Source organism: Myotis daubentonii, chromosome 18 (assembly GCF_963259705.1).
Source record: "Myotis daubentonii chromosome 18, mMyoDau2.1, whole genome shotgun sequence".
Lineage (NCBI taxonomy): Eukaryota > Metazoa > Chordata > Mammalia > Chiroptera > Vespertilionidae > Myotis > Myotis daubentonii.
In genome coordinates this window covers 14717543-14738841 of record NC_081857.1, presented here as the reverse complement: position 1 = coordinate 14738841, position 21299 = coordinate 14717543, and the positions used below count along the sequence as shown (strand labels likewise).

At 39.1% G+C, this 21299-nt stretch overlaps 1 protein-coding gene across 1 annotated transcript in view; it reads left to right on the top strand.

Annotated features, from left to right (window-relative positions):
- INTS7 (integrator complex subunit 7) overlaps positions 1-21059 on the top strand; it is a 43805-nt gene extending 22746 nt beyond the window's left edge. Inside the window, exons 12-20 of the mRNA XM_059675270.1 lie at positions 1546-1683; positions 2602-2808; positions 4428-4622; positions 5162-5265; positions 6012-6080; positions 9026-9158; positions 14818-14916; positions 16189-16374; positions 19616-21059. Of these exons, the coding sequence (XP_059531253.1) occupies positions 1546-1683; positions 2602-2808; positions 4428-4622; positions 5162-5265; positions 6012-6080; positions 9026-9158; positions 14818-14916; positions 16189-16374; positions 19616-19903 (1419 nt within the window). The 3' untranslated portion in view covers positions 19904-21059. The remainder of the gene's footprint in view (positions 1-1545; positions 1684-2601; positions 2809-4427; positions 4623-5161; positions 5266-6011; positions 6081-9025; positions 9159-14817; positions 14917-16188; positions 16375-19615) is intronic.
- Positions 21060-21299: the final 240 nt, after the last annotated feature.

The following is a 21299-nucleotide window of genomic DNA, read 5'->3' as shown; positions in this document are numbered from 1 at the left end:
AACCATGAGCTTTTTACGATTTCTACTTTTGATTTAGAAAGTCCTATTTAGTTCAGATCTAAAAGTTCTTTCTTCCTACACCCTGTCAAGTCAGCTTAGTGTAGCCAAAGCCTTCAATTTGATATGTTTGTTCTATTACAAAGGACAAAATGATAATGGATTTTTCTTTTTTATACGAAGCAAATAATGAACTAAACCCTGTTTTGTACTTCCAAAAATGTAAGTTAAAGACCTGATGATAATAGCAACCATAGATTAGCACAGATTCCTCTTTTCCAACCCAGGATTTCTGTAGCTGTTTAGGATCCAATTTAGGTTTCAGTGTAATCCTGGAGTTGGGAAAGGTGTGTGCTTATTAAAAAACAGAAGCTATGGAAGTGATCATATTGTCTAGCTGAAAGTTCTACCAGACTGAGAGTAGGCTACATGCTAAATAGGCATAAATTAGATATAAGCCTTAAGTTGGCCACTCCATAATGTTTCTTGTCATCTGAATTTAGGGAGTGGGAAAAGCTTAATGAAATTGTTTACTCAAACCTATTTTATATTTAATCTTCCAGGTCAGTGGTCGCCAACCCTTCGGACCTCACGGACAACCAGTGGTCCGCGGACCACCAGTTGGCGACTGCTGCTCCAAAGGTTTTCTTAAAGCAGCGTTTGCCAACCTTTCGGACCTCACGGTCTGCAGACCACCGGTTGGCGACTGCTGCTCCAGGGCATATTCTGTAAAAGATTACCCCAGTTCATTATTTGCTATCAGGAAAGGGGTTACCCTGAGGTCCAAGTGGCAGTGGTCATGGGAATGACATCATGCAGTTACCACAATATATATGGTCCTTTGTTTATATCAGCTTTGGAATACTAAGAAGCAATTGGCCAAGTTTGTTTTTTATTGAAGCAGCATTTTCAACCAATGTTCTTTATCCCTTTTTTGTTAGTATTACTTTAAAGCCATTTTAAATTATGAAACATAATATTCAAAAAATGTAAAGAATGATATGTTGAAAACCCTTGCATCCATCGCCTAGCTTAAGAAAAAAAACATTACCAGTACAGTTGATTTATACTTCCCTGTACACCTCCCTTCTGGAGGTAACCACTATCCTGAATTTGGTGTTTATCACTCCCGTGTATTTGTTATATATTCACTACCATAGTATATATACAAAGTAGCATGCACTATTATTTTGCATATTTTTAACTTTATATAAATGCTACCATACTGCATGTAATCTTTTGTATTTTTCCTATTTTGTTTAAATCATCTATATTGAAAAGTGTATCTCTAGTTTACTCATTTCACTGCTGCATAGCATTTCATTGTGATTTTATAATTTATCCATATTTATGGGAATTATAAATAATTGTCTGAATAAATTGCTCTATAACTTCAAAGTGAAAAATTAGTAAATGTTAAAGGAGAACAAGTTTTGTGCTTACTTGATGGACTGTCATTAGTTTTCCTTCCTTTTGGGTAAAGCTATCTGTGACATTGAGTAGAATTACGTGATTTTTGTCATCGTCTGTCTTCTTGCTCAATGTTAGGTGAGTTTGGCCACTGTGATTTTTGTCGCCAGTCAGAAAGCACTATCTGCTGAAATAAAGGCAGTCATTAAGCAGCAGCTTGAAAGCGTCTCTAATGGATGGACTGTGTACCGAATTGCCAGACAGGCATCCAGAATGGTATGTGTGATCCATATATGTTATGGGAAAGTTCCATGTGAATTCCAAAAACCTGAGCTCTTTCTGGCAGCAGGTTGTTAGTACCAGTTTCATTTCGCTTGATATTTTCATAACCACAGTCACCTCCCACCCACCATTTCCCGTCCCCCTTTGTCAATACACCATGGTTTATTCCCTTTCTCTCTCAGAACTTACCATTCTTGTGTAGAAACAAGAAAGTTTTAGTATGCTGTTCTCTTCTCAGCCACATGCAAAGCCCAACAATTTTCATTAATTTTGTTTGAGAGGAAAGAAATACAGAGCTTTGGATAGTATAGAAACCTTAAGTCCAGAAAGCGAAGTTGGAAAAGCATTATTCTAGGGGATTGAAGCACATGTTCTCATTGTTTCTCAAATGGAAGGAGGACCACTACTGACAGAACAGGATTCTTTATTATATACCCGACTGTCCCAAGCATCCAAGCACGACAGGGCACTTAGCATCCCTGGCCCCAGCAGTTAAATGACATTCACACTCCCCCCAACCAATACCCTTCCCCCCAGTCATTTCCAGAGGCAAGCACAATACTTTTCTTGATAGTCACGTAATAGAGCTTACTGGAGTTTCCCCCCACCCCCACTAAATAGCTCATACCGAATGACATGTGATAAGTATTTATACTTTCCATATTTGGAACTGAAATTCTAGACTCAGGTTATAGTTAATTCCTTTATTTTCTCTTTGGAACTGTCTTAGTAAAGAACTGTGGGCATTAGGTTACATAAAAGCAACTCAGCATATGTTGTCTGAGAAAATACTGAATCTCAAAGAATTATATAATACAAAGAATGATTGTTATGGTTATCCAAGATTTCAGTTTGTCTTTTAACTGCTAATTCAATTGTAAGAACTTCATCATGTGCCATGATTTTTTTTAGGGTAACCATGACATGGCCAGAGAGCTCTATCAGAGTTTGCTGACTCAGGTTGCTTCAGAACACTTCTACTTCTGGCTGAATAGTTTGAAGGAGTTCTCACATGCAGAACAGTGTCTCACTGGGTTGCAAGAAGAGAATTACAGTTCAGCACTTTCTTGCATTGCTGAGTCTTTAAAATTCTATCACAAAGGGATTGCATCCTTAACAGTAAGTCCTCTTAATTCTCCTTTGGTGATGATGACATGTGTGAGAATGGCCCCCCTTTCTTTTTATTATCCTATTTTAACTACCTTGAAACATCTGACATTATATATGTATAAGTATATTTAATAGTCTTTTAATGACTTTTGTGGTATGTGTATTTAATAAGGTTTGGCAGTAATTAAAAAAGTACTCGGTTGACAGACAGAAGGCCCTGTCTTTACTTTTCTTAGTCTTTACTCTGCCATTAACAAATTGTGACCTAAGCAGGTTTTTGAACCTCAGACCATCTCCTTTTGAAATGGAGTTCTTGTCTTTAATTATTACTATTTAAAAATTTTAAAAATATATTTTTATTGATTTTAGAGAGGAAGGGAGAGGGAGAGAGAGATAGAAACACCAATGATGAGAGAAAATCATTGTTCAGCTGCTTTCTGCATGCCCTCTACGGGGGATCGAGCTTGCAACCCGGACACGTGCCCTTGACCAGAATTGAACCCAGGACCCTTCATTGAGCAACTGGTTAGGGTGAACTGGAGTTCTTTTATTCAACAGACTATAAGCACTTGCTCCGTTTTAAAAAGATTTATTTGTAGTCTATTCATTTGGCAAGTGTGGATCTGACACTAGCTGTGTGTCTTTGTAACTGAGAGAACATGAACATGGGCTGCCCTTTATACTCCCTGACACATGAGTGGTCTAACCTGAGATAGTACATCTATGAGGATTATGCTTTTTACCTGCTTCAACCAAACTAAACAGGAGAAGTTCAAAATTCTCTGCTTACGGGGATCCGATAGCAATGTTGGGTTTCTAATTTCCCAACACAGTGATTAATGAGAGACTCACCTTGTTTCTCAGGAATAAAAATTGTAAAAAGTGTTTGTATTTATTTTCTGTGGTATGTAACAAGTTACCACAAATTTAGTGGCTTAAAGCAGCACCTGTTTAGTGTTTCAGTTTCCATGAGTCAGAAGTCTAGGTATGGCTTAACTCATGTTGTCACAAAGTTCCAACCACGGTGTCAGCCAGGGCCAGTCTTAATGAGGCTCACAGAGGCTTAGGGTCCTCTTCTGATCTCATGTAGTTGTTGGTAGAGTTTATTTCCTCACAGTTCTAGAACCTGTGGAAGCTTTGAGGCCAACAGGAGAATTGCTCGCCTCCAACACCCTTTTCATGGGCTCACCAGATTTGGGGAAATCCATCCAGAATGATCTCCCTTTTCAGTAATATGAACTTACTTCATTAGGGACCTAAATTACATCCTCAAAATTCATTCATTACCTTTGCCATATTTCATTAGTAAGAAGCAAGTTACAGGTTCCACCCACACTCAGAGAGGGGAGATTTCACATGGTGTGGATACCAGGGTACCAGGGGGTGTGACTCACAAGCCATTTTAGTATTCCGCCTGCAGTGGTGGAATTTTAATTTATTTTGATTTTTCTCTTTATTAATTATTGAATAGGTATAACATCTACATGTTTTTATGTGGGGTATATAAAAAAATACAACATATCCCAGTTTAGGAAATAGGGCATTATCATTGCCTTTAAAATTTGTGTATTGCACCATTTTGCTGCCATATTTATTTTGTCTTAAATATATCTTTTTTTTCCCCCCAGGCTGCCAGTACACCACTGAATCCTTTAAGTTTTCAGTGTGAATTTGTAAAACTCAGGATTGACCTTCTGCAAGCCTTCTCTCAACTTATCTGTACTTGTAACAGTCTAAAGACAAGCCCCCCTCCTGCAATCGCCACAACAATCGCCATGACTTTAGGAAATGAACTTCAGAGGTGTGGTCGCATCTCTAATCAGGCACGTGTCAGCCTATTTTCAGTGTAGTTTTTGTTTACACTTTAGAAGTTTTTGAGGTTAGTTGTGAGATGAAAAATCCTGAAATTTATAAATCAATGGTCTGACTCATGGACATTCAATATGAAATGCTTATTAACTCATCTGTCTTGCCAAAAATAGACTGATGTCTTATTAGAATGACAAAGTGATTAATGACATCTCACTTAATGCTACATATTTATATAAAGAAAAAGGACATAAATTTTAAAGAAACTTTGGGGTGTCAATAACTATATTAATTTTTTAGTAGAACTTAAAAGAAGCTAAAAATGCAAAATTTTTTGTTTCCATACATCAGATATACATTACCATAATCTTGTGCACATTTGTATTTTTATTTGCCTTCTGTTAATTTTATTTAACAAGATTTATGAAAATGAATGGAATGAAAATGAAAAGGAGTTGAAGTATTTTTTACATATTTTTGTTTGTTTTGATTTTTGTGTTTATACAATAATGATAGCATGTTTATCCTAATTAATATTTTTCCTTCTTTGTAGATGAAACAATCTATGGAAGAATTCCGAAGCCTTGCTTCCCGATATGGGGATCTTTATCAGGCATCTTTTGATGCCGATTCGGCAACTTTGAGGAATGTAGAGCTGTATCCTAAACTTGCCCCAATATATCTTGTTCTTTTGAAGTATTCTTTTAAACATAAATACTTCAGATATGCTTGACTAATATATTAGATAAGCCTATAAATTTATTACAATGAATAATTTCTACTTTGAAATCTAGTATAAGCAATATAATTTTACTTCTTGACTTAAACCAGGCTTTTTTTATATATATATATATTTTATTGATTTTTTACAGAGAGGAAAGGAGAGAGATAGAGAGTTAGAAACATCGATGAGAGAGAAACATCGATCAGCTGCCTCCTGCACATCTACCACTGGGGATGTGCCTGCAACCCAGGTACACGCCCCTGACCGGAATCGAACCTGGGACCCTTCAGTCCGCAGGCCGACGCTCCATCCACTGAGCCAAACCGGTCTCGGCTAAACCAGGCTTTCTAAATAAGCGGTGACTCAATGGTGGTCTTTCTCCACCTCTAGGAAAACAGGTTGCAAACATAACCCAGATTGAATCACAGAGCCTGTTGCTTGGTCCCCCTCCCTCACCCTCTTTGAAGTATCCTTCCTGATAAAGAATTTGAGAATCACTATTTCAGACACCATATATTCCTTAAAAGAAAAAAAATAAAGCCCCAGACTATTTGAGTCGATAATATATGGTTACCTTCACTAAAAATACGATCCTCACCTTGACTTATTTAATATTCAAATAATATAAAGTCTGTAGTAGATTTCTTTATTTTTAGGTATAACCTTAACATTAATCCAGACAGCAGCAGAGCTGTTTACTGATGTCTCATGCAATAGAAGCTCTGATTTTAGATCCAGAATCTGCAAGGTATTTCTAATAATACTTTACATTAAATAATGCTTTTAACTATGTTATCTAACCTAATCATCACAACAGTGTTTTAGAAGAGGAATTGTAGAAAAACACAAAACAAAATAGAGGAAGAATTTCTCCAGCATTTGTCTAAGATCGCATAGCTAGTGATGAAACCTGGATTTTCTGACTGTTGTTTACTTACCTCCTGCCTCCTGTTTTCTCAACGTTGACTTGGCAAATTAACTGGGAAGAAATTCATTGAATTTGAACATTTTCTTCTTACATATTGTAACTAAACTTTGGTATGAAAAATTAAGTTAGCCCTGGCTGGTTTGGCTCAGTGGAGAAAGCGTCAGCCTGCGGACTGAAGGGTCCCAGGTTTGATTCTGCTCAAGGGCACATGCTCAGGCTGCGGGCTTGATCTCTAGTGGGGGGGCATGCAGGAGGCAGCCGATCAATGATTTTCTTTCATCATTGATGTTTCTGTCTCTCTCCCTTTCCCTTCCTCTTTGAAATCAATTAAAAAATATATTTTTTAATTAAGTTAATAATATAATTAAACTTGTACTTGAAATTTTTTTCTTTGGGTTTCCCAACCAAAAAGTATTCCTGTTTTTGCTTTGTTAGAAATTATTCTTCCCTCCCCCATTAACTAATTAATTTTTCAAAATCCTATATAATAAAAGCCTAATATGCTAAGTGTCCAACTGTTCATTCAACCGTTTGACCAGTCGCTATGACGCGCACTCACCACCAGGGGGCAGATGCTCTGACTGGTAGATTAGCTGCTGCTGGGGCCCAGCTGATTGGGACTGGGCGAGATGGGCTGGACACACCCTGGAGCCCTCCCGGCTGGCCCCATAAGGAGTGGGCAAGATGGCCCAATCGGGACTGGGTGAGATGGGCCGGACATGCCCTGGAGCCCTCTGACGGTCCCTCCCTGGCTGGCCAACCTCCCATGGTCCCTCCCTGGCCAGCCAGCCTGATCACCCTACTCAGGACTGGGCGAGACAGACCGGACACTCCATGGACAAATCCGTGCACCAGGCTGGTTTTGGCCCGATGCCCGCAAGCCAGGCCAAGGGACTCCACCAGCCTCTAGTATTTTTATAAAAGAATGACCATTGGTTTTTCCTACGATATTATTCTATTTTGGAATATGAATTTTTAACTATAATTTTCAATCTAGTAAGACCTATGATTCCAAGATCAACTTCCTCCACAAAAAGAATATAATGGACAATGCCTTTTTTTGTTTTGTTTCTTTTGTTAATCTTCACCCAAGGACATTTTCCCCATTGATTTTTAGAGAGAGTGGAAGGGAAGGAAGGAGGTGGGGGAGAGAGAGAGAAACATTGATTGGTTGCCTCTCACAGGGAATCAAACCTTTAACTCTTCAACGCAAGGACTGATGCTCTAACCACTTGGCACACCACTCCAGGGCTCAATAATGCATTTTAAATTTCTTTACCCTAAAGCAGTAGTTGCCACCCGGTGGTCTGCGGACCACTGGTGGTCTGTGAGGTCTGAAAGGTTGGCGACCACTGCCCTAAAGTGTTGACTCACATTTCTTTACAGGGCAATACCAAGTTCCTTGTCTTCTCTTTTAAAGTACTACCTACTCTCAGATTACTCTACTTGGCAAAATTTTCCCCACTCATCTGATCCATTTTAATATTTTGGTGACATGCTAACCTTTACTTATTTTTCTACTTATCCTTACCTTATCTATGTTTATTTTCCCTAGTTTGCAATGTTTGACTTGCTTTTTTTTTTAATTTTTATTTACTTATATATTTATTTTTAAAACAAGCTTCTCCCTTTAAAATTTGAAGATGTTCTTAAACTGCCGTAATTTTCAGTTTTTGCCAACTAATTGATACTTCATGCTCACATCATTTCTCATTGTGCAATACTCATTTAACTGCTTACAACACATGTCATTGTACTGTTGGTCGACATAATAGAAATTAGTGTTTTTCTTGCTTAACTTTTAACAGAGAGATAGGCACATTGTCAGTGGGGATGGGGTGAAGTGAGTTACCTAGCCAGCTCGCACATGCTGCTCTCTGACCCTCCCCCCTTCCTATCACTTTTCTTCACTCTTCTCCATCACCTTTCATCCTTCAAACCCATTCCCCTAATCTTTGTCCTTCATAATAATGAAAAACTGGAAAAGAAAGCATGTATCTTGAGGGAGCGTTCTTTGAGTTTTATTTGCAATAGTGTGTAATTGCAAGGAGTAGATTCCTTCTAAAACTTCTCTTCTTGGTAGTATATATTTTGTGCCTTCCAAGTAAAGAGAAACCTATTGCTGAAAAGAACCTCAAGAGAGTGAGGCATGACATTGATATTTCACTGAATTTTTTACAGAAATCTGTGTATTTCTTTCACAGCCTAGAAGGGTTGGGGAGGTGAGGGGAGATCTTGTTTCATTCAACTCTGTATCTCTAGCAGCTAACATAATACCTATGCCAGTGTATCAGTAAATGTGGGATAGGATGGGGAGATGTTTATAATCATGAATGTTATTATCTACCTTATATCAACTTTTCAGGATTACCAGGAAAAAATATTTTTAAATACTTGTGCATTTCATTTTTCTATTCTAGCTTCTTATTCAGTCTGTCATGATTCCTTTACACTTAATCTTTACTTCTACAGCCTAGAAAATAAGGGAATGACTAGGGACAAGGTTTATACTACCTAACAACCAAAGTGATTGAGTGAAGTCAAATCGAGGTTTGAATTCCAGCTTGTCACTTACTGGTTACATGAGACTGAAGGCAAATTACTTAACTTCTTCAAGCCTCAGTTTCCTCATCTATAAAGTGGAAATAACAGTGGGTACTTCATTATTTTAAAGATTAAATGAGAATGTGTGGAAAGTGCCTGATGCATTGAGACATTGAAATTGTTACTGTTGTGGTTTTAATCGATATTAATTTTAACTTCAGTTCCCAGGAATATGGATCTATAGGAGCAGCCCATGCTGATAGTGAATATGAGAGAAGAATGATGTCTGTATATAATCATGTCTTGGAGGAGGTGGAATCACTCAATCGGAAATATACCCCTGTTTCTTATATGGCAAGTGGCATTTGTTTTATTGAGTTTTTATTATGTGCAAGTGGTTTTTACTCATCTCTGCCACTTACTGTGTGACTTCAACCTCTCTGTGCCTGTTTCCCTTTGTGACTGTTTTGTAGCCGGGTTACTATAGTACGTGCCTCACAGCATTGTTATGAGGATGAAATGAGATGATTCATGAAAGCACATGGCACTTCTGTAGCTGCTGCATACCAGTAGTCACATTAACATGTCAAATCTGCTCTACCAGAATGCAGATAAAACTTTTTTTTTTAACAAGTTAACTGAAGTTGCAGTTGTTCTCAACCCTGGCTATTACATTAGAATCACGTTGAAAACTTTTTTTTAAAATGCATCAGTATTCAGGCCCCACCCCAGAGCAGTTAACTGTATCTGTGCAGTCGAGGCCTGGGCATTCGTATTTTTAGAAGCTCCCAGGTGATTCTGTCATGCCACCAGGGTTGAGAACCACTGGCCACTTGAGACAGAAAGAACTGGGCTTGTTATCTGACTGGCACTAAATCAGTTCCTGCGAGGTGATGCCATTGATACTTTTTAGTATACTTGCCCACCTTTCGTCTGCTGAATCTGCTGCCTTTGGCACTGTTGAGCACTCGCTCTTTATTCAGTCTTGTCCCCTGACTTCCCAGACACAGGACAGATGGAGACACTCTCACCCAAATTCTCTCCTCTATGTCTGGCCTGTCTCCGGTGTCTTAATTAGCTCAGGCTCCTGTAGCAGTATACTATAGACTTGGTGGCTTAAACATTTATTTCTCACAGTTTGGGAAGCTGGAAAGTCTAGGACAGGGGTGGGCAAACTTTTTGACTCGAGGGCCACAATGGGTTCTTAAACTGGACCGGAGGGCCGGAACAAAAGCATGGATGGAGTGTTTGTGTGAACTAATATAAATTCAAAGTGAACATCATTACATAAAAGGGTACGGTCTTTTTTTTTTAGTTTTATTCATTTCAAACGGGCCGTAGTTTGCCCACGGCTGGTCTAGGATCACTTTTTTTAAAAAATATATATATTTTATTGATTTTTTACAGACAGGAAGGGAGAGGGATAGAGAGTTAGAAACATCGATGAGAGAGAAACATCGATCAGCTGCCTCCTGCACACTCCCTACTGGGTATGTGCCCGAAACCAAGGTACATGCCCTTGACTGGAATCGAACCTGGGACCTTTGAGTCCACAGGCCGACGCTCTATCCACTGAGCCAAACCAGTCAGGGCTAGGATCACTTTTTTAACAAGTTAACTGGTAAGGGCCCTTTTGCTAGCTTGCAAATTGGCTCTTTCTTACTGTGTCCTCACATGTTCTGCAGAGCTCTGGTCTCTCTCTTTTTATAAGGATACTAATTCCATTATAGGGGGCACATCCTCATGACCTCCTCTAAACCTAGTTACCTTCGAGAGGCCCCATCTCCAGATACCAACACATGAGAGTTAGGGCTTTTCCATATGAAGCTGGAGAAGACACACACATTCAGTCCATAACACCCTGTCTTTGGACTTTACTCCTTGGAGAGCTTTTGCCCTGCCCACACATCAGATATTTCATGTAGCTCTCTTCTGGTTCCTGCTCTTCCTGTTCTGTACTCTTACTATTTATCAAGTATTTTAGAAGAAATTGGCAGGATGCATTTTTAAAGGGTTAGGTTAGATATTAAAGACAGATATACAGCTTTCCACATAAGGTCATCAGTACATATTTGCTGATTCGAACTGACACGGGTTTGACACTGAGATTGGTTGCTAAGAGAGATTGTAAAAATTATCTTTGAAGTAAACACACACATCTCTGAGACATTCATTATTTCATATTTCCTCTAAGCTGCACCCTAAGAAGTTAAGTAGATACCAAACAGTACTTAGTTTAATGGAATTGAACCCATTGAATATAATGGAAAGAAGGGGAAATTTCTGCTCAGTAGGCGACAGTACAGAGAAAGGGTCTAGGTTCAAATCCCTCCTCTGCCACTCATCAGGTCTGTGATTTTAAACAAATTACTAAAATCCTTTCCTATGACATGGAAAAAAAAATCTACCTCATAGAGTTACTGTGAACATTAAATGAAATAATATGTATTGCCTAGCACAGTACCTGGCATAATGCATAAGGAGTGATTAGTAAATGTTCATTTTCTTCTCTCCACATTGTATTTTATAGCTTTAATATTATCTGAACCCCAAATTCAGCTCCACAGGTGTTTATTGGGTCCTAGGAATAGAAAAATGACCAAGACACAGGATCGTCCTTCGAGTTGCCTGTAGTCTAATAAGAAATGAAGATTTTATAAACAAACCTGTGTGTATGCAGAAATAGAGCTCTTCCCGAGGTACAGATGTAGCATAAAAGAGAAAGTAATGCATGTCACAGGATAGGTGAATGGGGTAAGGGTGTAACTCAGAAGATGTGTTTGCATATGAGTTTTACAGGGAGATGAGGGTAGAGAATTTCAGGCAGAGAACAACACGTTTGAAAGCAGAGGCGTGAAATGGCATGTGTTTTCTGGGAACAGTTTGCTACTGTTGTTACAGCAGAGTGTAAGGTGGGGGCTGGAGAGGTAGGCAGAGGCCAGGTGACAAAAGGCTTTGAACACAGTGTTAGGGAGTTTGGACTTTATCCTATAGGCACTGGGGGGTTTTTTAGGAATTTTTAATGGGTAGAGGAAAGAAGTGGTTAAGATTGTACTTTATTGCCGAAACCGGTTTGGCTCAGTGGATAGAGCGTCGGCCTGCGGACTGAAAGGTCCCAGGTTCGATTCCGGTCAAGGGCATGTACCAGGGTTGCGGGCACATCCCCAGTGGGAGATGTGCAGGAGGCAGCTGATCGATGTTTCTCTCTCATCAATGTTTCTAACTCTCTATCTCTCTCCCTTCCTCTCTGTAAAAAATCAATAAAAAAAAAAAAAAAAAGATTGTACTTTATTGTTCTGTAGGCACAGAACATGGAATGGCTGTTCTGTGGTTACAAGGCTTCTCTCATAATCCAAGGTAAGGGCCTAATGTATAGGAATTAGAATGAGAAGAACAGATACATAAGAAAGATACTTAGGGGCAGTATTTTCAAGGCTTGGGTTTTTGTGTTGTGTGTGTGTGTTTATTAAATGTGAGAGGATGGAGACATGAGCTCCAGGTTTCCAAGTTACCAAGTGCAAAAGTGGTTGATCCTTTACTGAGACAGAGAATATAAAGGGATGGTGGTAGAAGGTGAAGGTTTCATTTTTAACGTGTGGCTGTTTTACAGGCAGTTGGAAAATAGGTCTAGTGTTGGAAGGAGTCGGGCTGGAATGCATGTAAGATGGTTTTGAACGTACAGGTTCTTAAAGTCACGGGAGTAGAGAAAATTGCCTCTTAGGAACATATGGACTAACGAGACTGTCAACCTTTAAGGAAGAAACAAAGGAAGAGAATCTTAGGAAAGAAGATGGAGAGGGGAAGAATCAGAAAAAGTGAGGACAGGGGCCATAAGTGGAATTCCTTGGAAAAAGAGACATATCAGGTGTCACAGTATTGTAAAAAGTACAAAGGCTGGAAAGTATTGGATTTGGCAATGAAGGGTGTTGGTTTAGGAACCATGATATGTGACTTCACACCTCCAGACTGTTAACTTTAATAGTAAATTGCTACTAATATACCTGGGAAGGTGTGTCCGGGGGGCTGGTGGCCTCAGAGGCAGTCCTGCTTTCCCAGTGGTGGTTGTAAAATCTGAATTTCTTCTTATAAAAGGGAGAACGGTGCCTTTTTGCCCGGGAACAGCCTGAGGTCACTTGGGGTCCTCTGAGTCCCTCCTTTAAAGATGTTTCGCTCCTGAAACACAATTGTGACATCAAAGGTTCCACCACAAGTAGAATGTCCCTGCAAATGCTTCCCAGGTTCCTTGCAGGAAGATGGATAGTAAAGTTTCAGCAGTTAAACCTGAAGAAATAGGCCCGATGTCTTTAAATCTAAGTTATTATTCTCTCAAGTAATTGACCTGGCATTTGTATTACTGCTAGTCTGTTGGGTACAAAATATTCAGTAGTCGGAACCCAGTGACAAGTAGTTTCTTCTGGCTTTCTGCCTTATTACCCAACTCTTAAAAAATGTTTACAGGGTAGGCAACTAGGTGACAGTTTACTTGAAAGCAGGAGCTTAGACGGACAGACAGCATGGTGTATAGTGGAGTGGTTTTCAACCGGTGGTACTTTGGAGGGACCACTGAGAGGGGAGTAGACTGAGGCAGGGATGGTAGACCAAGTTGGAATGGTTCTGGGTACCCCAAAGATTAAGTGTTCTGATAGTGCTGTAACTTTTTTTCTCCTCCTATTGTTTGCAAATCATTGGTGAAGTGGAACAAAAATCACTGAACTAAGTAAGGATTAGGCAATCTTGGTTCTAGTTCCAGCTTGTTCCATTAGCTGTCTAGATGACCCATGTCGTCATCAGAATTGAGATGATCTTTATCTGTGAAGCTTTTTGAAGGGTATCCTTTAAGAAGAAGGAAAAAAAAGATTAAAAATATGAATAAAATGGCAATAAATACATAGCTACCAACATTTAAATCTAAAAATCAAAATAAAGAACAAGAAATCTGATGAACAAAATAAACTGATGAATAAAATAGAACCAGAAACATGGAACAGACTGACGAATCTCAGAGGGGGAAAGGGGGTGCAGAAGAGATTAACTAAAGAACATAGACATATGTGCATTACTTAGGACACAGACAATGGGGTGGTGAAGGACTGGGGCAGGACGGGAACCGGATTGAGGGAGGTAATGGGGAGAAAGTAGGAGATATCTGTAATACTCTCAGCAATAAACAATTTTTTTAAATTGGGATGATCTTTAAATAGCTTTGATGGTTTCATGGGTGTATGGTTACCTGCATGCCCATCAAGTGGTATATGTTAAATATGTACAGCTTTTTGTATGTCATTGTGTATCAATAGAGTGGTTTTAAATTAAATAAATAATCTTGGAACTCTTAAATTCTGGTTCTATGATCCTTTTCACTAAGACTCAAAGCATTTATTAAAGTTTCATAATTCCCTAGAGTTGGACTATATAGTCATTCTTAATCTGAATTCCAGTAAGCTTTCACCATTACTCTCTCCCTGAGGCCTCATGGCCATAGGGTCAGGGAAGCTGCCTAGTGGGGATGGTTTGACAGAATGAGGCAACTCTAAGCTGAAGTTCCACATGGGATTAGTGTCAGCCCCGGGATGTCAATATACTGCCCCAGCTTCTTTACCATGTACTCTTTATCATACTTTGCCAAACTTTATCAAACTGGCAGTTACTCTGTAGTTGAGTGTCATAATATGTCTACTAGCTGGAAGCTCTTTAGAAATGCACAGTTTACATATTGCTTGCCTTGGGCAATGTGGATTTTCTCTCTTCTCTCATTTGTTTTTTATGGAATGTACTCCTTTACAATAAAGTATAAATCTGTAATTGTACTCCTTAACATGAGTTACTTGGGAAATGTGCACAGTTCGTGGGTTGTTGTATTTTTTTAACTATTTCTGGATTGGTGGTGTTATTATTGTTGTTTTTGTAATAATTTATGTGAGCATTTGTAGTTTTTAAACTTCTCCTGAAAGTACCATTTGTTGATGAAATTTTGAAATTCATTTTTATTTGATTCTATTTCTTTCCCCTCCAGCATACAGCATGCCTCTGCAATGCCATCATTGCTTTGCTGAAAGTTCCTCTTTCATTTCAGAGGTATTTTTTCCAGAAACTGCAATCCACCAGCATTAAGGTAATATCGGAAGAATGATAAGGTTAATATGGATTAAAAGTTCAGTTATCACCTACAGATTAAGCGGGACATAGCTCTGCTTCAGGAGCTTACCTTTGGTTTTGATAAAACTTATGCTCTTTAGTGATAAGCCTTTCCTGCCTTTACCAACTGGTTTGGTGAAGAAAATGGATACCTGTCAGTACCAAATGCAGTGAGACAGGTGTTTGGCTACCGGGAGCTCTGTACCTTGGCTCCCTATTCCAAAAATAAGTCGAGTGGTTTTCATCGTAGTAGCCTACAAGGATCTTAGCTGAGTCCACCTCTGGTCAGCCTATTCAGACCCAACTTCAAATGAAACAGGTCCAGTATCACATCACCAGTCCTACCTCAAAAGCACTTTTATCTTTGAATAACAAGCTTTGGGGACCTGGCCAATTAATAGAATTAGTATTTTAAAATATTTAAACTACTCAGAATTCAAAAGCTGTTCTTGTTCAAGGAATGGAATTGTTGGGAATGGGGGAAATCGTCACTTCTGAGAGATTACTTGGATAATCCCGGTCAGTAAAAATGTCTAGTATGTTTTGGCATCGGTCCAAATGCTTTTGATTGCAAATAACAAAGTAGGCTATGACAAATGACCTGGTTAATAAGGAAAATGTATTATATAGATAGGTCATAAGGTAGTAGGTCTCCAGAGTTGATTAGTTCAGTGGTTCAACAGCATTATAAAAAACAATTTTTTCCATCTTTTCCATGTTTTTAAAGAAAAATTACTCTAATGAGAGGTTAAAAATGTCATTTGGTTCATTTGTGGAAGTTGACTTTTATACCATGGTGACTTGGTTATGTTTGTAATCCTAGAATTTTAAATTCATTTGCATTTGAATTTAGTCCATTTAAAATTATCTAAAACCAAAGAGACAGCTGCTGGACATGAAAATTTACGTAGTGGATTTCCCTACTAGAATTGGTTCGTTATCAAAGAAGTGCCTCCCCACAAAAATTGGGAGAGCAGTACCTCTACTATTCTCTCTTACCCTCAAACAGTGCTGGGGCTTGGGGTTAAAAAAACAAATGGGTATTTAAAAGGAGGCATTAGAAATAAGGATCTCTTGACTTTAAAGGTACATCTATCTGGTTGTCGCAGCATAGTCAGGTCGTATGTGTGTGGGTCAGGGGGAAGAAGGGTAAGAAACATTTTAACCCGTAACCAGCAATTAGCAGACCTGTTGGTTGGAAGGAGGCTTGCTCTTGGTTGTTGGTGTTTATTTGATGTTGTTGTTCCAGCTTGCTCTGTCGCCATCCCCCCGGAACCCTGCAGAGCCCATCGCTGTCCAGAATAACCAGCAGCTGGCGCTGAAGGTGGAGGGAGTGGTTCAGCACGGATCTAAACCAGGACTGTTTCGCAAAATTCAGTCTGTCTGTCTGAATGTTTCGTCTACGCTACAAAGTAAATCTGGACAAGAGTACAAGGTAATTTACAAAAGAGGCAGAATTGTGATGCGATTTTAGGTGATGGAAGTTTTCCCATGTTTTTCATGGGTAAGTAGATTGCAGTTCTACCTCCTCAGCGATCAGATGGACATGAGTTAAAAGCACATATTGGGGTGTGAGAGGCTGATAACAACACTTCTCTTTTTCCTGCCTGAACATTTGATAGATGGAGATCAGACTATGAGTGTTATTACTGTTAAAGCCAGGGAGGAACCCTGCTCAGGTACCTGGTGGCAAGGACTTCTAGCCCTGTACCTCTGACATGAATTTTCCCATCTAGCTTCAGCCAATACACACAAAGCCTGCCCCCATAAAACATGGCAGGAAGGAGCACCCGGAGCTCAAAAAAGAAGGGAAAGAGAAGATGCTTAGCTCCCCATGCCCAGCTCCTACCCCGAAACTTAGCCAGTGTGATGCACCTCCCCTGCAGACCAGCACTGTTCATCTGATTAAAGGTTCTTTCACGCGGAGGGAACATCAGAAGTGGGGGATAAGTGTCTCCCTATGCCCCCTGCCCCCAAAAGAGCACATCAGTTTATTTTTCTCTATTTTAAGTAACTTTTCAAAAGGAAAGTATATAGCATTGACATAGCAATGGTTAAAGTAAAAATCTTTCCTTATGAGTATAACCCTAGGAATTTACTGCTTTGAGAATCATGAGACCAGTTAACCAAAACCATGCTTGCTTTGTTAGCCAAAGCTAAGATTCTGAATTCATGCCCATGAAATGCCAATCTTCCAAATGTAGAATGTTTCTTCCTGTAGACATCTCTTTCCAGTTCTGTGGCAGTTTATTCAAAGTAAATGGAGCAAGGGATCAGGTCACAGCTGTATGATAGAGTTGTTCAAATGCCCAGATTGCTGCTATCCAGGTTGATTGGGGGCATGCTTGAACTGTGGTTCATAGCAAGAAAAGGGGTATTAGTAAAGATAAAAAGAGCGTTTTAGTCTCTTCGGTGTTCGGCTAAAAAAGCCAAGGGGAGTTCTGGTTTGAGCCATCATCACTTTCTTTGCTTTGATAGCTTACTCTCTCTCGCACTCTTCACCCATCTGGTAAGGCTCAGACTTCATTCTCTTCTCTTCCTCTCTTTTTATTTTCATGACCCAAAGCATGGTGCCTTATGTAGCCACTCACTAGCTATTTGGTGACTGATGAAAAAAAAAAAATCAGTAGTTAGAGCACAACTATTATGTTTGGGTGATCTCTGATGTCACAGAAGATCATAGTGAGAATTTACATAGTTAACTGTCTGCAGCTCTCTCCTCACTTAGAGTTTGAAAGAACCGTAACCATGGTTCTCTTTGTTCCTTGTATAAAATGATTTCTACTATTAAGAAGAAAAACATTCAAACTGAGAAGTACTGGTCTCCTGCTTGCTGACTTGCCTCTTGGGAGACATTGACTGAAGTCAGGAAGCTGCTATAATAAGCCACACTGTACATCAAGCATGTCAAACTCAAAGGCTAACACAGGCCAAATAAATGAGGCATGCGGCCTGTGGGCTGCAAGTTTGACATGCTTGCTGTACATGATCACTTTATCATGTTACTTGCAGGGAGTTTGCAACTTAAAATGCATCATCCATTTAGAGTCATCAGGTCCTTTTCTGATCTCTTTAAGGAAGTTCTTGTTTAATAGGCATATTCTTTAGGAATATAAAAACCCTACAAAAGTTGACTATGCAAACAAAAAAATACCTACAAGTAATTCTAAGATGTTGAATTGGTTGGTGACTTCATTAATGTTACAGGTAAATGACTCTGGAAAATTGACCTCATGCTAACTGCTTATTGAGACAAGCTCAGGGCACATTTATATAATTAATTATACAACAGAAACACACATAAATGTAGATCAATCTAGTCAAACACTCATTAAGATTACCTGTATATGCATTGTCAGAAAAAGGGTCTCTCTGACATACTTCCTCATGAGAAGAGGTTGGGGTACATCAGCAGGTGTTATTCTGTTACTGAAGAACAACGGCCTGAGTGTGTCTAGCTAAATAAATGAATGAGCCTATAAATCCGTGTTTTGCAATATATCGTACTGCCAATCTGAACAAAACACTGATTAAGTGAGTGATGTACAAGTTCTGAAGTTAATTTAATGCTGAAGCTAATAACTAAAGCAGGGAGGAATCATATTAAGGAATATAAAATCAGACTAGCTAGGAGGAAGAAAACTCACATATAAACATAGTTTTATGTCCCTTTTCAGTCTTTTATATTTTAAAACCACTGAAACAGGTGGTTGCACCCTATTTCTTCAGAATGTCTCTTCACAGACTGAAGAAAGATGGGAATTGGAGTTGAGGTTGGGTAAGCAAGTGTAGGGAAGGAAAAACGTCTTTTCTGCTTTCTGTAGATCTCCAGTCAGGCCTAAGGGTAAACTGACATTAAGGCAGATTAATAGGAGAAAAACCTACCAGTGTTATTAGAATTTCACATGTAGGAATCTTCACAAGAGAATGAAGACCCAAAGAAGTGACCAGAACAGAATGCTTATATACCTTTACACACAGAAATGATAAGTTCATGACGAAATGACAAGACACAGGGATTTGGACTTGGGGCAGTAAATTGTGGGGGAATGTTGGGGCAGTGGGGGAGACCATAGAAGATAGCGGATATTTTAGTAGGTTTGTCTGTACAGGTCCATTTCAGCATCGATGGCCAGTCTCTGGTGATAAGGATGTTTTTCTCTTCTTGGTATAGGGAGGCTACCTTTCTTGTAGGAAATTTTATGGCCTGTTTTAGGTAAAAGGGGGCAGATCAGTGAGCCCCTCCTGCATCTGTTGTTTCTCTAGTGCCTTTAGCTCAAAATAGTCAGGATGCCAAAGCAGCACGTATGGGGTGGTGTGTCCTGAACTCCTTCGCCAGGAGGAGAGGCCAGCATATGAAGGGGCTGAGAAAGGCTTTGGGGGCTCATTCTTTAAGGATAGTAAGGAGTCAGATCAATGCATAACTAAGAGTATAGGCGCTGCAATTAGCCTACCAAGGTTCAGAGGCTATCTCCACCACTCATTAGCTGTGTGACCTTGGAGAAATTACTTAACCTCTCTGACTCAGTTTTCTCCTCTATAAAGCAAGAATAATAATTGTACCTACCTCTTGGTTGTTTGCATGGATTAAATAAGCACGTGGGCAGGACCTAGCTCATAGTAAGCATTCAGTAAATGTCAGCTATTGTTATTACCTAACAATTTTTTTATTCCAGATACCCATTGACAATATGACCAATGAGATGGAGCAAAGGGTTGAGCCCCATAACGACTACTTTAGTACACAATTTCTTTTGAACTTTGCTATCCTTGGAACACACAACATTACTGTGGAATCTTCAGTGAAAGACGCCAATGGTATCGTATGGAAGACTGGTCCCAGAACTACCATATTTGTAAAATCCTTGGAAGACCCGTATTCCCAGCAAATTCGCCTGCAACAGCAGCAAGCCCAGCAACCATTACAGCAGCAGCAACAACGAAATGCCTACACGCGGTTTTAACCATGTGACGAATGCACTACAGACTTTACAGGGATTGATTAAATTAGCAGAAATACTCTGCATTTTCATATGGGTTAAGATATGAAAGTTATAATGGGGAGTCCATTTACTCCTTGGTTTCTATAATGTAATATTCTAAAAAATATAGGGGTTTTTTTCCCCTTACAAATTTCTCATTTGAGAAAAATTGGGTTCCTAACCAGAAATATTTTTTTCCTTGTTCCTTTGACCAGGTCCCTTATCTCATAATTACCATTTTCATTCTTTTATTATTCTTTTTAGTGTGGCTGAGCCTTTTCTTTTTCTTTTAAGTCACATATTGGGATCATTGAATTAGTAAATTTGACTGCTTCTCTACCAAAATATATCACTAGCTGCCTGTGATTCTGAGAGCTACACCTTGGGAAGTTCTGACCAGTACTGACCCGTGGTGGTAAAACAGAGTCCTCCCATCGATGGACTTGGAAGTGTCTCCTGAACCATCAGTCTTCTGGAAAATGAGAGCAGGCAGACAAACAGTGTAGACAGTTCTGCTATATTATTTCAACTCCTTATCTGTCCTGTGCTAAAGCAAACTTAATTTATTGTTTTAGTATTTAATTGAACCAAAGTGCAGCTAAAAATTACATAGACATATTGGAGATTAATAATTTGTTTTTTCTAATATGTGTGTGATTGTGTAGACTTTTTACATTGTTTCTAAGAGTGAAAAAAATCGCATTTAATATCTTAATGTTTTAAGGTAGGAGGGCAGATCTTTGGTTTAGTTTCTTGGCATGTTATGTAATGCTAGACTTGATTGCCTAGAAAGAACAGTCTCTTTTTAACACAACCCCAATTAGATGGGATGCTCAGGGAACAGAAGTTTTCTGGTTAGCCAAAAAGCCCCTTTTTTTCTATTTCAATACTGGTTAAAAACATTATAAAATCTAATACTGATATACTTTCTTGTCTTAACACAGTATACTAGATATAATTAACTGTTCTTTCTGGATTTGGGATCATTCAGTTCTTTGGGATCATAATTTCTGAACATTGGGGATCACATCATTGCAGAGATTGATGACATGGGCAGTTGGGTTCTGAGTAGCTCCTAAGATGAAGCAGGCACATTCCTTGGAAATTTCTTTTTAAAATAAATATCTCCATTTCTTTGCTTGTGTTTGGCCTTTTCTCTTTGAAAGTTGATATTGGCTCAAAGGAGGGGTTGAGTTTAAAGGGAAAAACAAAGTGTGTGGTTTTTTTTCCTTGTCATCTGGCTTTTACGGGTAAGAAGTGATTGACAACTCAGGTCCCTTTAAGATCATGAGCTATATTTGCAGCACAACACATTTCCCTGCCAACAGCCAGATCATTGTCATAAAACGTAAATCTACAGTGGCCACTGTAGATTATA